Source organism: Nuphar pumila, chromosome 14 (genome assembly GCF_984573655.1).
Source record: "Nuphar pumila chromosome 14, dmNupPumi1.hap1.1, whole genome shotgun sequence".
Taxonomy (NCBI): Eukaryota; Viridiplantae; Streptophyta; class Magnoliopsida; order Nymphaeales; family Nymphaeaceae; genus Nuphar; species Nuphar pumila.
The window spans coordinates 30820776-30836250 of record NC_143262.1 but is presented as its reverse complement, the minus strand read 5'-3'; the positions used below and the strand labels follow the sequence as shown (position 1 = coordinate 30836250).

At 41.3% G+C, this 15475-nt stretch overlaps 1 protein-coding gene across 3 annotated transcripts in view; it reads right to left on the bottom strand.

Annotated features, from left to right (window-relative positions):
• The window catches only part of LOC149816718 (protein LNK1-like), a 94125-nt gene extending 79487 nt beyond the window's left edge, over positions 1 to 14638 (bottom strand). Inside the window, exons 1-3 of one of the 3 annotated variants that reach the window (XM_089987848.1) lie at positions 14181 to 14638; positions 14000 to 14068; positions 13806 to 13886 (exon numbers count right to left, since the gene is read on the bottom strand). In XM_089987848.1, the coding sequence (XP_089843974.1) occupies positions 13806 to 13835 (30 nt within the window). In that variant the 5' untranslated portion in view covers positions 13836 to 13886; positions 14000 to 14068; positions 14181 to 14638. Of the gene's footprint in view, positions 1 to 13805; positions 13887 to 13999 lie in introns of all 3 variants that reach the window. The other 2 variants (XM_089987849.1, XM_089987847.1) reach the window with 2 other exon arrangements.
• Positions 14639 to 15475: the final 837 nt, after the last annotated feature.

The window sequence follows — 15475 nt, the reverse complement described above, 5'->3', positions numbered from 1 at the left end:
AGCCCCTCCAACGGTTAGAATTCTAACCGTTGGAGAGGCCCAACAGCTAGTGTTGAGCCCCCTCCAAGTTGACTTGAGTCAACAAAAAAGAAAGAATAAAATGAAAAGAAGAAAGAAAAAAAGAAAAAGTAAAAGTACAAAAACATTACAGCATATTCATAATTATGAATATGCGCAAAAGAAGGGAAATGACTATAATACCCTTACGGGTTTTACAAGAAGAGAGAGAAACATATATATTTACATATATATATATATATAAAGATAGATACATATACATCATGTATATATGTATATGTATCTCTCTTTATATATATATGTAAATATATACAAAAGAGAGATACAATTTAACAGGTACATCCTTGAAGCAATGGGATATGAACCAGTATCCTTCGTCCTGAGCGTCTTCAAACACCTCCTGCTAGCCAGGTGTGCTCAAGCCACAGTTGCAGCACTTGGATAATTGATTCATATGTTGTTGATCATATGGCTGGTATGAGATCCCTTTTAGTCCTCCTGAGCCTAATAGGAACTTAGCTATTGCAGATGGATCACTATTTTCAATTCTTGGAAAAGAAACTTTACTTGCTCTGTGTTTTCCACTAAAATCTGTTCTACATACTCCTAAATCCTCGTAAATGTTTGATAATGTAAGCACCATTACCAAAAATCTTAATTGCATAGTAACCTTTTCTCTCTCTTATTATGTCTTTCAAGGCCCGAAATAGGCAGGATCTTTGGATGTGAACATGAGGATCGAGCATTATACGAACTAAGCACATCTCTTAAGTCAACTTTGAGTAGTTACTCCTCAGAGTCATAGACAAGGTAATAGGCATCCCATATAGATGGTGGCTGGTTGACCTTTGGACTTTTGTACACAATTTTATATTGGGGGTAAACTAGTCTCTTGGGTGTAAAGAGGCTTTAGTACCTAATCTCTCTTTTTGTTTTCTTATCACTTCTTCTTCTTCATCTTCTTCTTCTTCTTCTCTTTCACTTCCATCTTTCTCTACTCTCTTCTTTTGCATTTTTTAATAGAATAGGTTGATACCAAATGTAACGCCCCGAAATTTAACCCAAATTTTTAAGGATTTTTTTTTTTTTTTAAACGGAAACAACTAATAATTCCTGGGTTAAGCATTTCAGAACGGTACAGGAAGGTAAAAGCAAACCACACCATTTATTTTTATTTCAATAATAATAGAATCCAACATCAGAGTTTTCACATTATGAATCTCAAATTAAATTTTCAATCTGAAAGAAAGTAGGATCGCCAGGGAACAAATAGATCCAGTCCTGATCAGCGCCTCATCCTGCTTCGCTCATGGACTACTCTGTGCCTGAAAATGATAAAAATTATAGGAATTAGACTACCACGTCTAAGTAGGAAAACTGTAATTATTCTTGCAAGTAGATCATGTGTCAGGTGTGTGATGTGGGTGTCGTGTGTGATTTTCAGTCTATATATAAACACATAAGGAAGTCGATGCAACAGCAATAACAGACATATATCTAAATAAAAAGGTAGATTATGTAACAGTTATAGTTAATCACAAAAAGCATTTTATGCAACTACAACAATTAAGCAAGGTATTAAGCAATTAAAGCAGAACTTACACTAACATGAATAACATCTATATAACATCCATAATATGAATTCAATTAACTAATATATATGCACGGTTTAGGATGTCGTTTTCATCATAAGCACCAAATATAAAGCATGATGGAAGAGTATGCAAATGTCTCTTTAATGACTTGAACACAGTGTTACCTAACTGTTCTAATTGATATTTATCTTTTCTTTTCCCACGAGTACACGCGGGCCAAGTCAACCATCTCAGAAGAAAACGTTCGGGAGTATATTATTCAAGGGTATTTTATTAACCCGAACATTCTAACTGAGACTGAAATCCCAAGGGAGCGGCCAGTGACCGAGAGAAACTCCCAAAGGCCAAAACCAAAACAAGATGCATCCCTAACTTCTGCAGAAGAACAAAGAACTACCACCTAGGACAAAGTTGGTAGTCTGGGTCCCCCAACTCTGAGGACTGGGACCAACGAGTCGCTTTACGCTCGAAACCAAAACACGTGTCCCCAGAGTTTTGTACCACCTACCCTCTCCAAGGTAAGCCCAAGAACTGAGTGGGTTAATCTTTTCATTTAATTTATTTTCCGAAGTACGGGGTATTTTCCCCAACTTCCCCCCCACTACCACAGCAGTAGAACTCCTAACCTTAGTCATTTTACTAAGGTGAAATAGGACAGTCCCCATTTATTTGCCATATTGATTTCATAACCCACCCTAGGTGCTTCGGTGCCTTTAAACCAGCCAAGCACAATGCCCGGTGCCTTTAAACCAGTTAGACATTCAATCATTTATAATAAGTTTTTTCATCAGTTTCATTGTCATAGCCTACAAGCTAATAGTTCCAATACCCGTATCGGGTATTCAACCCATTTTGTCCGTTAGGCAAAGTTTTCCAATGTAATACCCTACTAAGTGAAACTATCTTTTATTGGTTATAGCATATCAAATGACAATATTAACAGCATATTGCAACATCGACCGAACAAGACATACCAAATAAAGTATCTCGAACATCACTAAGAAGCACATGATTTAATCCAATTTATTCTGAGAAAACAATGAATTCCACTTAAACGAATCACATCCAGCATACTTTAACTATGAGAAAAAAACTTATGAGACTGTAACATATAGAATTTCACCCAACCTCATGCATACAATTATACACTCTTATACATGGTTTCAAGTACTCAGATCTGATCACATCTAACAAACTAATAGAAAACTACAGACTTAATAGAAAACCCCAAATTAACGTATTGCTCTAGTATTACAACCATCAAAATAGCATAACATCTTTATACTGTCATACACTTAGGGATTTGTTATTTTAACAAAACACACACTACAGACTTAATAGAAAACCCCAAATTAACGTATTGCTCTAGTATTACAACCATCAAAATAGCATAACATCTCTATACTGTCATACACTTAGAGATTTGTTATTTTAACAAAACACACATTCCTGATTTACTATTTTAATATGTCAATCATGCAAACTCACAATTTACTGTTTAAACATGTCACCAATTCCGATCAATATAATCATGAATCATGCATATACAAGAATGAAACATGAATCATCCCACAGTGATTTTATCACAGTTCCTAATAAAATTTATTCAGGAAAAACCCAAATCCATTTTCTATCGAACACCCTAAGAGTTCAAACCCTGACTATATGTATGATTACCAGGAAATTCCTAAAGTATACCTACTTTAATGATACACAAATGTCATCATTGTACACATGTAATCAGAGGAATTCAATTCTGATAAAAATGAATAAAGTATGGTTACAGGTAGTTAAAACATAGGTATTCAGTCTTAATAGCATTTAATAACAGCATATTAATAGAGAAAATGACCGGAAAGGAAATCTGATAACAGGTTAGACCTTACTCATTTACACAGATTCAGTTATGCATCACAGGGATTTGATAACCATTGTTATGTAATCTTAAATGAACCAGACTCAAGGGATCGGCTAACCTGTTATAAGTAAATTTCTATTATAAAAGAGTTTCTATTATTTAGGAACCATTTCACATTTTAACAACTTGTGCATCATAATGGCAACTCGTATAACTAAAACTCATAAAATGTATTACAGTATACAACCAAGAGTTGAACCCACCCAAATCGATGTGGATTTGAGACTTTAGGGTTAGGGTTTGGGGGTTTTCTGGCGTGGGATTTACCGAAATCCCCAACTGTCACAACACCCCTCGTGATTTGGGGATTTTCGATTCCCCCCTTCCCACTCATTCACACCCCCAACACGCGAGTTACCTACAGGAAAAAAAACAGTAACCTACCATTATCCGGCGAGGTTGTTGCGGCATCCACGAGAGGGGTCGGTCGGCCTGGACAGCACCTCCACCAGCGAGGTTGGCTCCTCACTGCGAGGCCTCGAGCTGCGGCTTGGGATTGGAGGGAGCTTCGAGGTTTAGAAAGGTAGAAAAGAGTGAGAGAGAGAATGGGACAGCGAGAGAGGGAGAAGGAAGGGTTCGGGGTCCCTCCTTTGTAGGTGGGTGGCCTCCCGAAAAGGAAGGGAGGTATACCCTCCCGGCGGCTGCGGGGTGTTTTCCCCCAACTCCCCATCCCTTTGCGTGTTAGGGTTCAGCCGAACCCTAACACCCGATATATCGGGGGAGGGGTTCTCCCCCCTCTCAGGTTATGTTTATCGGGCGGCCCTCCTATCGCCCCCCCCCCCCTCTTTATTCCTCCCTGTAATAAAAGTTTATTACAGGGAGTGGGTCGGGTCCGGGTCCGACCCCCGACCCGTGAGGCTGGACCCAATTTGATTTGGGTCCAGGTCGCATGAACATTAGTGGACCCAGGGGTTGGATCCACTTGGGTCCGAACCGTGGATTTGAAAAATCTATTTTCTTAAATATTTATTTATATAATATTACTAGAATACACTAATATACGCAATTTTCTTTTGGATCCAATAACGGATCCTAGGCCCAAATCCACATAATTCTTAAGTTTTAGTGTAAAATTTGTGGTTCTTACATCCTTTCCTCCTAAAAAAAAAAATCGTCCTCGAAATTTACCTGTCGGTGTTTACTCGAACAGCTCGGGGTATTTTTCTCGCATATTAGCCTCCGGTTCCCACGTGCTTTCATCGATGCCATGGTGTTGCCATCTCACCTTGACGAGAGGAATGGTCTTTGATCTCAAGATTCGCTCACTTCGTTCCAATATCTCCACTGGTTTTTCCTCCATTGTTAGGTCTTCCCTTATATCTACGTCCTCATATTGGATGACATGTGACGGATCTTGAAGATATTTTCTCAACATAGATACATGGAATACGTTATGTATCTGAGTATACTGAGGAGGTAGGGCTATACGATAGGCTGTTTCCCCAACCCGTTCCAAAATCTCAAAAGGTCTGACATATCTGGGATTCAATTTTCCTTTCTTACCAAAACGAACACACACTTTTGGTGGGTGATACCTTCACAAAGACTCGATCCCCCACATCAAAAGTGAGCTCCCTGCGCCTTTGATCTGCATAACTCTTTTGTCGACTCTGGGCTGTGAGCAGTCTATCTCTTATCATCTTTATCTGTTGGGTGTAATGTTGTAACACGATTGGTGATTCTACCGACCGTTCTCCAATTTCGTCCCAATACACAGGCGATCTACAGGGTCTTCCGTACAGAGCTTCGAAATGAGCCATGCCGATACTCGCATGGTAACTATTATTGTAGGCATATTCGGCTAAAACAACATGCTTGTCCCACTCACCTTTTCAATCCAGCATACATGCTCGCAGCATATCTTCTAGTGTCTGGATAGTCCTCTCTGATTGTCCGTCAGTCTGGGGATGAAAAGCAGTACTCAGCTTCAGTTTCGTACCCAAGGCCTGTTGCAACTGACCCCAAAACCGAGAAGTAAATCGAGGATCTCGATCTGAGATAATAGAAACTGGTACTCCATGCAGTCGAACAACCTCTTTGATGTATAAGTCTGCTAAGCTCTCGAGGGGTGGATTTATTCGTATGGGTAGAAAGTGAGCCGATTTGGTCAATCGATCCACTATTACCCATATAGCGTCATGTTGTTTCCGTGTTTTGAGCAAACCCACCACGAAATCCATGGTAATTTCTTCCCATTTCCACTGTGGAATCTCCATTTGCTGCATCATTCCGCCAGGCTTCTGATGTTCCACCTTGACTTGCTGACAAGTCAAACACTTCGAGACATAACTTGCGACCTCACGCTTCATTCCATTCCACCAATACCCTCGTAAATCTTTAAACATTTTTGTGCCCCCTGGGTGTATGGTGTATTTGGACCTATGTGCTTCTCCCAATAGTTCTTCTTTCAACTTGGGATCACTAGGGACCCAAAGTCGCTTTTTCATCCAGATACTGCCATCTTCCTTGAGTGAGAAATGTGACTTCTCTTGTTGGGCTAGTGACTTCAATTTCTCATATTGGGGATCCTCTTTCTGACCTTCAATAATCTTTGTAAGGATCTCTGGATGAGCAGATAAATTAGATAACTTGATACTTCCCCCGACATCTGCGAACGGTTTCCAATCAATGAATTCCTCCACCAAATTCCACCCTTTTGTCAATAGACTGGACAAACTGCAGCCAGCTTTGCGACTGAGAGCGTCAGCTACCACATTTGCCTTTCCTGGGTGATAGGAAATGGTAAAATCGTAATCCTTTATAAACTCCAACCATCGTCGTTGTCGCATGTTCAACTCTTTCTGGGAAAACAGGTACTTGAGACTTTTGTGATCAGTAAATACCTCGAATTGTTCTTCATACAGGTAATGTCGCCACATTTTCAAAGCGAACACTACGGCTGCCAATTCGAGATCATGAGTTGGGTAGTTTCGTTCATGAATCTTTAATTGACGAGAGGCATATGCTATCACCTTACCATTTTGCATTAAAACACATCCCAACCCAGTACCTGATGCGTCGGAGTAGACCACAAAACCACCATGACCTGAAGGTAAAGCCAACACTGGTGCGGTGGTAAGCTTCTTCTTTAAGATTTGGAAACTCTCCTCGCACTTATCCGTCCATTCGAACTTGATTCCTTTCCTCAGGAGCTTGGTCATGGGCATAGCAATCCGTGAAAAGTCCTGAATGAATCTTCTATAATAGCCTGCTAATCCCAGAAAACTCCTGATATCACTGATATTCTGCGGTTGACCCCAATTTAATACAGCTTCAACCTTAGCCGGGTCCACAGCGACTCCATCTCGCGATATAACATGACCCAAGAACATGACCTTCTCGAGCCAGAATTCGCACTTGGAGAATTTGGCGAACAATTGGTGTTCCTTGAGAGTCCCCAATACGATCCTCAAATATTCACGATGTTGCTCTATGCTTTCAGAGTATATAAGTATATCATCAATAAAAACAATCACAAAAGTATCCAAGTACGCTCTGAATACCCGATTCATCAAATCCATGAATGCGGCGGGAGCATTTGTCAGTCTGAATGGCATAACTACGAACTCGTAGTGACCGTACCTTGTTCTAAAGGCTGTCTTGGGAATATCATCATCCTTGATCCGAAGTTGGTGATACCCAGATCTAAGATCGATTTTTGAAAACACCTTAGCCTTTTGCAATTGGTCGAACAAGTCTTCAATGCGAGGTAGGGGATACTTATTTTTTACTGTTGCTTGATTCAACATCCGATAGTCTATACACAACCTCATAGAACCATCTTTCTTCTTTACAAACAGAACTGGTGCTCCCCATGGTGACACGCTTGGTCTAATGAAACCTTGTTCCATCAACTCTTGGAGTTGTTTCTTCAGCTCCTCCAACTCTACTGGAGCCATACGATAAGGTGCTTTCGAGATTGGTGCTGTCCCAGGCACCAACTCGATATGAAAATCCACCTCACGCTGTGGAGGTAGTCCAGGCAACTCATCCGGAAACACTTCTGGAAATTCACGAACCACTTCAAGTTCTTCTAATGGTGTGACCTTCGACTCGCAGGAGAATACATTTACTAGGAATGCCCGGCACCCCTGTCGCATATACTTCTGAACCTTTAATATAGATACAATTTGACCCTTCACTGTAGGTCTAGAGAGCCGAAACTCAACCTTTGGCAATCCTGGTTGGGACAAAACCACTTTTCCTTGGCGGCAGAGAACATTGGCATAATGTTCATATAACCAATTCATCCCCAATATGACATCATATTCAGTCATATCGAGCAGGATTAGGTCAGCCGGTAAGTTCTGCCCTTCCAGTACAATTACGACATTAGGGATGTAGTTTACACATATCGAATTATATCCTATCGGATTATACACATATAATTCATGTTTCAGAGATTCAGTATGTGCCCCAAGTAATTTTGCAAACTCTACTGATATGAACGAATGTGTAGCACCACAGTCAAATAGAACAAGTGCAGCACAGCCATTGACAAATACAGTACCTTGTACCAGATTTCCTTTCTCCAACTCTTCTGCAGTGGTGGCATATACTCGTCCCGGCACCCTCTTCTGTGCATTTTGTTGTGGTGTTTGCTGCGGCTGAGATGGTTGATGCTGCTGCCCTCCTCCGGCATTATGTTTCTGCATATCCGCCATCTTCTTGTGGCACTGACGGGCATAATGACCCATCTTCCCACAGTAGAGACACGCTCCGGTGTCTCTAGGGCAAGGTTGTCCGTAGTGGGACCGATTGCACTTCTGGCACACCCGATTTTGTCCCTGTTGCTGCGGAGGACGATTTCCACCATTGTACTTCTGTTTCTTGTAAGGTGGCTGGTACTTCTTGCCACCGTGGTGCTGATGTGGACCTGCTCCCCGCTTCCCCGGTGTGTCCTTTTGACTCTTCCTTGATCGCTCTCATTCTTCATTCAACATAGTAGCCACTTCGATGGCTTGTGCGAGAGTCGACGGCAGATTTATCATCACTCGTGGTCGTAATCCGTCCTTGAGTCCACAGACATACCTAGTTGCTCTGGCTTTATCATTCGCGAACAAATTTGGGCAATAACGCTTCAAGGTCCGAAATTTGGTAGTGTATTCCACCAAATTCATATTTCCTTGAGTAAGCTCCAAGAACTCCTGATGCTTCTGATCACGAGCGTACTGGGGGAAATGTCTCTAAAAATGTCTGCTTGAAATCTTCCCAAGGAATAGTATCCACTCCGGCAAAGTGGATGGTTCGGGTTGTGTCCCACCATTTCTGTGCATCTTCCGTCAAGCGGTAAGTGCCGAAGTCCGTTTGCTTATCCTCGAGAACAGACAGAACCCGAAAAGCTCGTTCTGTCTCTGCAATCCAACTCTCGGCTAGTTCAGGATCGGCCTTGCCTGAGAAGGTAGGCGGGTTCAACTTCAAGAACTTCTCATACGTGATTGTGCTCGTATTATTCCTTTCGCTTATGGTTGCGGCTAACTCCGCCTGGTGGCGCATTTGAGTGTCCATGGTTTGAGCCAAGTTACCGAGAGTTTCCATCACGAAACCCCTTTGGTCCTGCCATTCGTTTGCCGTGCTCGAACTAGCTTGGGATTGACGGTACATCTAATAACCATTTCAGTACACACAGTTTTACTATCTTTGCATTATAGTGTTTCAAAAATCATTACAGGTATATATTTATACTTATATAGGAGAAACAATATAATTAGCATGAATACTAAAGTAAAATAACTAAAATATACTCACAGAGCGATCTCAGGATGTGGCATGACCGTGAACTTTGATTTATTGTTCCCAGGCTCTGATACCATAACTGTAACGCCCCGAAATTTAACCCAAATTTTTAAGGATTTCTTTTTTTTTTTTAACGGAAACAACTAATAATTCCCGGGTTAAGCATTTCAGAACGGTACAGGAAGGTAAAAGCAAACCACACCATTTATTTTTATTTCAATAATAATAGAATCCAACATCAGAGTTTTCACATTATGAATCTCAAATTAAATTTCCAATCTGAAAGAAAGTAGGATCGCCAGGGAACAAATAGATCCAGTCCTGGTCAGCGCCTCATCCTGCTTCGCTCATGGACTACTCTGTGCCTGAAAATGATAAAAATTATAGGAATTAGACTACCACGTCTAAGTAGGAAAACTGTAATTATTCTTGCAAGTAGATCATGTGTCAGGTGTGTGATGTGGGTGTCGTGTGTGATTTTCAGTCTATATATAAACACATAAGGAAGTCGATGCAACAGCAATAACAGACATATATCTAAATAAAAAGGTAGATTATGTAACAGTTATAGTTAATCACAAAAAGCATTTTATGCAACTACAACAATTAAGCAAGGTATTAAGCAATTAAAGCAGAACTTACACTAACATGAATAACATCTATATAACATCCATAATATGAATTCAATTAACTAATATATATGCACGGTTTAGGATGTCGTTTTCATCATAAGCACCAAATATAAAGCATGATGGAAGAGTATGCAAATGTCTCTTTAATGACTTGAACACAGTGTTACCTAACTGTTCTAATTGATATTTATCTTTTCTTTTCCCACGAGTACACGCGGGCCAAGTCAACCATCTCAGAAGAAAACGTTCGGGAGTATATTATTCAAGGGTATTTTATTAACCCGAACATTCTAACTGAGACTGAAATCCCAAGGGAGCGGCCAGTGACCGAGAGAAACTCCCAAAGGCCAAAACCAAAACAAGATGCATCCCTAACTTCTGCAGAAGAACAAAGAACTACCACCTAGGACAAAGTTGGTAGTCTGGGTCCCCCAACTCTGAGGACTGGGACCAACGAGTCGCTTTACGCTCGAAACCAAAACACGTGTCCCCAGAGTTTTGTACCACCTACCCTCTCCAAGGTAAGCCCAAGAACTGAGTGGGTTAATCTTTTCATTTAATTTATTTTCCGAAGTACGGGGTATTTTCCCCAACTTCCCCCCCACTACCACAGCAGTAGAACTCCTAACCTTAGTCATTTTACTAAGGTGAAATAGGACAGTCCCCATTTATTTGCCATATTGATTTCATAACCCACCCTAGGTGCTTCGGTGCCTTTAAACCAGCCAAGCACAATGCCCGGTGCCTTTAAACCAGTTAGACATTCAATCATTTATAATAAGTTTTTTCATCAGTTTCATTGTCATAGCCTACAAGCTAATAGTTCCAATACCCGTATCGGGTATTCAACCCATTTTGTCCGTTAGGCAAAGTTTTCCAATGTAATACCCTACTAAGTGAAACTATCTTTTATTGGTTATAGCATATCAAATGACAATATTAACAGCATATTGCAACATCGACCGAACAAGACATACCAAATAAAGTATCTCGAACATCACTAAGAAGCACATGATTTAATCCAATTTATTCTGAGAAAACAATGAATTCCACTTAAACGAATCACATCCAGCATACTTTAACTATGAGAAAAAAACTTATGAGACTGTAACATATAGAATTTCACCCAACCTCATGCATACAATTATACACTCTTATACATGGTTTCAAGTACTCAGATCTGATCACATCTAACAAACTAATAGAAAACTACAGACTTAATAGAAAACCCCAAATTAACGTATTGCTCTAGTATTACAACCATCAAAATAGCATAACATCTCTATACTGTCATACACTTAGGGATTTGTTATTTTAACAAAACACACACTACAGACTTAATAGAAAACCCCAAATTAACGTATTGCTCTAGTATTACAACCATCAAAATAGCATAACATCTCTATACTGTCATACACTTAGAGATTTGTTATTTTAACAAAACACACATTCCTGATTTACTATTTTAATATGTCAATCATGCAAACTCACAATTTACTGTTTAAACATGTCACCAATTCCGATCAATATAATCATGAATCATGCATATACAAGAATGAAACATGAATCATCCCACAGTGATTTTATCACAGTTCCTAATACAATTTATTCAGGAAAAACCCAAATCCATTTTCTATCGAACACCCTAAGAGTTCAAACCCTGACTATATGTATGATTACCAGGAAATTCCTAAAGTATACCTACTTTAATGATACACAAATGTCATCACTGTACACATGTAATCAGAGGAATTCAATTCTGATAAAAATGAATAAAGTATGGTTACAGGTAGTTAAAACATAGGTATTCAGTCTTAATAGCATTTAATAACAGTATATTAATAGAGAAAATGACCGGAAAGGAAATCTGATAACAGGTTAGACCTTACTCATTTACACAGATTCAGTTATGCATCACAGGGATTTGATAACCATTGTTATGTAATCTTAAATGAACCAGACTCAAGGGATCGGCTAACCTGTTATAAGTAAATTTCTATTATAAAAGAGTTTCTATTATTTAGGAACCATTTCACATTTTAACAACTTGTGCATCATAATGGCAACTCGTATAACTAAAACTCATAAAATGTATTACAGTATACAACCAAGAGTTGAACCCACCCAAATCGATGTGGATTTGAGACTTTAGGGTTAGGGTTTGGGGGTTTTCTGGCGTGGGATTTACCGAAATCCCCAACTGTCACAACACCCCTCGTGATTTGGGGATTTTCGATTCCCCCCTTCCCACTCATTCACACCCCCAACACGCGAGTTACCTACAGGAAAAAAAACAGTAACCTACCATTATCCGGCGAGGTTGTTGCGGCATCCACGAGAGGGGTCGGTCGGCCTGGACAGCACCTCCACCGGCGAGGTTGGCTCCTCACTGCAAGGCCTCGAGCTGCAGCTTGGGATTGGAGGGAGCTTCGAGGTTTAGAAAGGTAGAAAAGAGTGAGAGAGAGAATGGGACAGCGAGAGAGGGAGAAGGAAGGGTTCGGGGTCCCTCCTTTGTAGGTGGGTGGCCTCCCGAAAAGGAAGGGAGGTATACCCTCCCGGCGGCTGCGGGGTGTTTTCCCCCAACTCCCCATCCCTTTGCGTGTTAGGGTTCAGCCGAACCCTAACACCCGATATATCGGGGGAAGGGTTCTCCCCCCTCTCAGGTTATGTTTATCGGGCGGCCCTCCTATCGCCCCCCCCCCCCCCTCTTTATTCCTCCCTGTAATAAAAGTTTATTACAGGGAGTGGGTCGGGTCCGGGTCCGACCCCCGACCCGTGAGGCTGGACCCAATTTGATTTGGGTCCAGGTCGCATGAACATTAGTGGACCCAGGGGTTGGATCCACTTGGGTCCGAACCGTGGATTTGAAAAATCTATTTTCTTAAATATTTATTTATATAATATTACTAGAATACACTAATATACGCAATTTTCTTTTGGATCCAATAACGGATCCTAGGCCCAAATCCACATAATTCTTAAGTTTTAGTGTAAAATTTGTGGTTCTTACACCAAAGATTAGACAGATGCAACTGAAGATTTACATGGGGGGCAACTGGAAAACTATCTTGCAATTCTTGCATGATCTAGTGCCAAATATGAGTATCAGGCCAATACAACACCCAACATTCGCACGTGGTATGTAAAGTTCTCTAACCAAAGGTTGTTACCTAGCACATCATTCTGCTCCCCAACTTGTTTTAGGAAAATAACATAATAAGGCAGGCCCCCAAGGGGGTTGGTGCAGTGGGGTGGGGCCTTGACTGCTAGACGGGCAGTCAAAGTTCGATTCCCATGGGTGTCGCCCCTCTGCACAAGCCAATGCATAGCATAGGCCCCGGGGGCAGGGGTCCTAACCCCGGAGTTTTACGCTTCCGGCAGGCTGAGCCAGAGCGCCCAGGTCTTCATGCTGGGTGCGGTTTCTTCCGGTTATAAATCTAAAAAAAGAGGTCTATCTTCTCGATAGCAACCTTGCTCCTTTTGTTACCTAAGTATGAGAGGTGGTAGCTATGTGTTAAGATTGTCAATAATAACCATCCATTGTAGTCCTATTTTTCATCAATAAAATACATGATTTGGGTCATGGTGAGGTTCGTATTGGGTTTATATACTAATTGATCATTGATAAGATGTACTATTTCCCTTCGCTGTCAACTGCTACAATTAAGCTTTCATGTGGTATGTTTCCATCTTAGTTAGACTATAACATAGAGATTTTTCAAATCAGTAACCAAAGACATAGAATTAATGGTAGAGGAAGAACAAAGAAAGAAAAACATCTTTAGACCATAAAGAGATGCAGGATAGCAAGCTGAAGGAATACAATGCCTAAGGAGCCACTTCTCATCCAAAGATTGGAAGCATTACTACGAAAAGCTAAAACCTTTAGAAATTAAGCAAAGCTACCTCGTAAGTGCTCCACTCATATCCTAGCATTATTGGAGTAACAAATCCCTCATCCAGCTACCAATCTCCGATCCCAAAAACCTACAGTTTAGAAAGAAAATTAAACAGAAAACGGCAACTATAAACCTTCAGAAGAAAAACAAAACCGCACAACAATCTTCGCCGTGAAAGAACCCGAAACTCGGATGAAGTACCTTTGCCAACCATCGATCCACCCCGATATCACAAGCAAAGACGACTCTCAGCCTCCAAAACCCTCAAACCTACTTCGCCAACCAAGGAACCCAAGTCAGGCAACAAACGAGGATCCCCTTGTACAAGTCCCAATCAAAAATCCCAATCGCGAAAACAGCACTCAGAATCAACAATCATAACCTTCACAGCACGAGAGCTCACAGAAAACCCTAGCCGTAGTCCAGAATCATCGTGTCACTCCTCTGTCGTAGCGGCAAAACCTTTCCGCCAAAAAAAGAAAAAAGTAACAAAAATAGAAAAGGGAGAAAGATCAAAAACACTTTTACAGTCCTCAGCAAGAAGAAGAAGAAGAAAGAAGAACGGAGAAGAAAGACTGAAAGGAAGAAGTAAGAAACAGAAACCCTAACGATGGAAGGCGAAAGCTGAAGGGGTTTCACAGAAAAAAAATACAGAAGCCAAAGAAAAATAGAGGATTAGGAAAGCCAAAACTGATTTTTATCGAGTAAACTCGAATAAATATGGATAACTTTTAACGCCGAAGAATTTAAGAAAATAGGAAAAACTCGGAAATTCGAACTCTCCAGGTCTTCAAACTTCACTCCTTTTGTCGGCTCTCTCACGGAGAAAGAAAGAGAGCAGGGTTAGAGAGAGAGAGAGAATAAGGGTGGGGGAGCGTAGAGGGAGGTAACGACACGTGTCGGGAGGATCGAAGAGGGGAGGCGAAAACGTGTCGCGCTGGGCGAAACTTGTGGACAGGAGCGGAGAGTGGAGATACGATCCCTCTCTCGCTTCCCATTGGTTGCTAGCTTTCACTATGCCATCAGATTGTTGCCACGTGGAATTAAGCTGGCCGAGAAAGAGCTGGCGTGCTTCACTATGTAGACTGCAGGGGGAGTAGGTGGGAAGCGCCCCTAGCGTGTTAGCGTAGGGGCGCCTCTGATGCCATTTATCCTTGTTTTGGGAGCACTGCGACGGAGTGCATGGCGTTGCTGTACAGAATCCACGATGAACTCCGCCGTTTGGGAGCGATGTTTTGTCGTAGCATGCGTAAAACCCACTTCGATCCACAAATTCGACACCCACCTTCAGAGGTAGGCTTTGGCAATTCTAAGAACTGACATAGGTTTTGACGACCTCTCCAAGACTGGGCCGTCTCACCATAGTCCCAACTTGGAAAGGGCTCCATGTTGGGTGGGTTTTTTAAGGGAGTACTGGGAGAAAAGAAAGACTTTCTACGCAGTTTCAACTGGGGAGAGACTCCAGCTGGGTGGGTCGTGCTCGGTTAGACTTGGAGTAACGTGCAGGTTCGTAACAAATCGTCAACCTCATTGGACATGAATCTTTAACTAGATGTTCCACTGTTTTTGGGCCAACGCAAACTCATTTGGGACAGTTTTTTCTCGGCCACACGTGCCAACTCGAAACTTTGAATCAAGGAAATAGGCCTCGCGGCTTGGACCTCAATCTACAGGTCC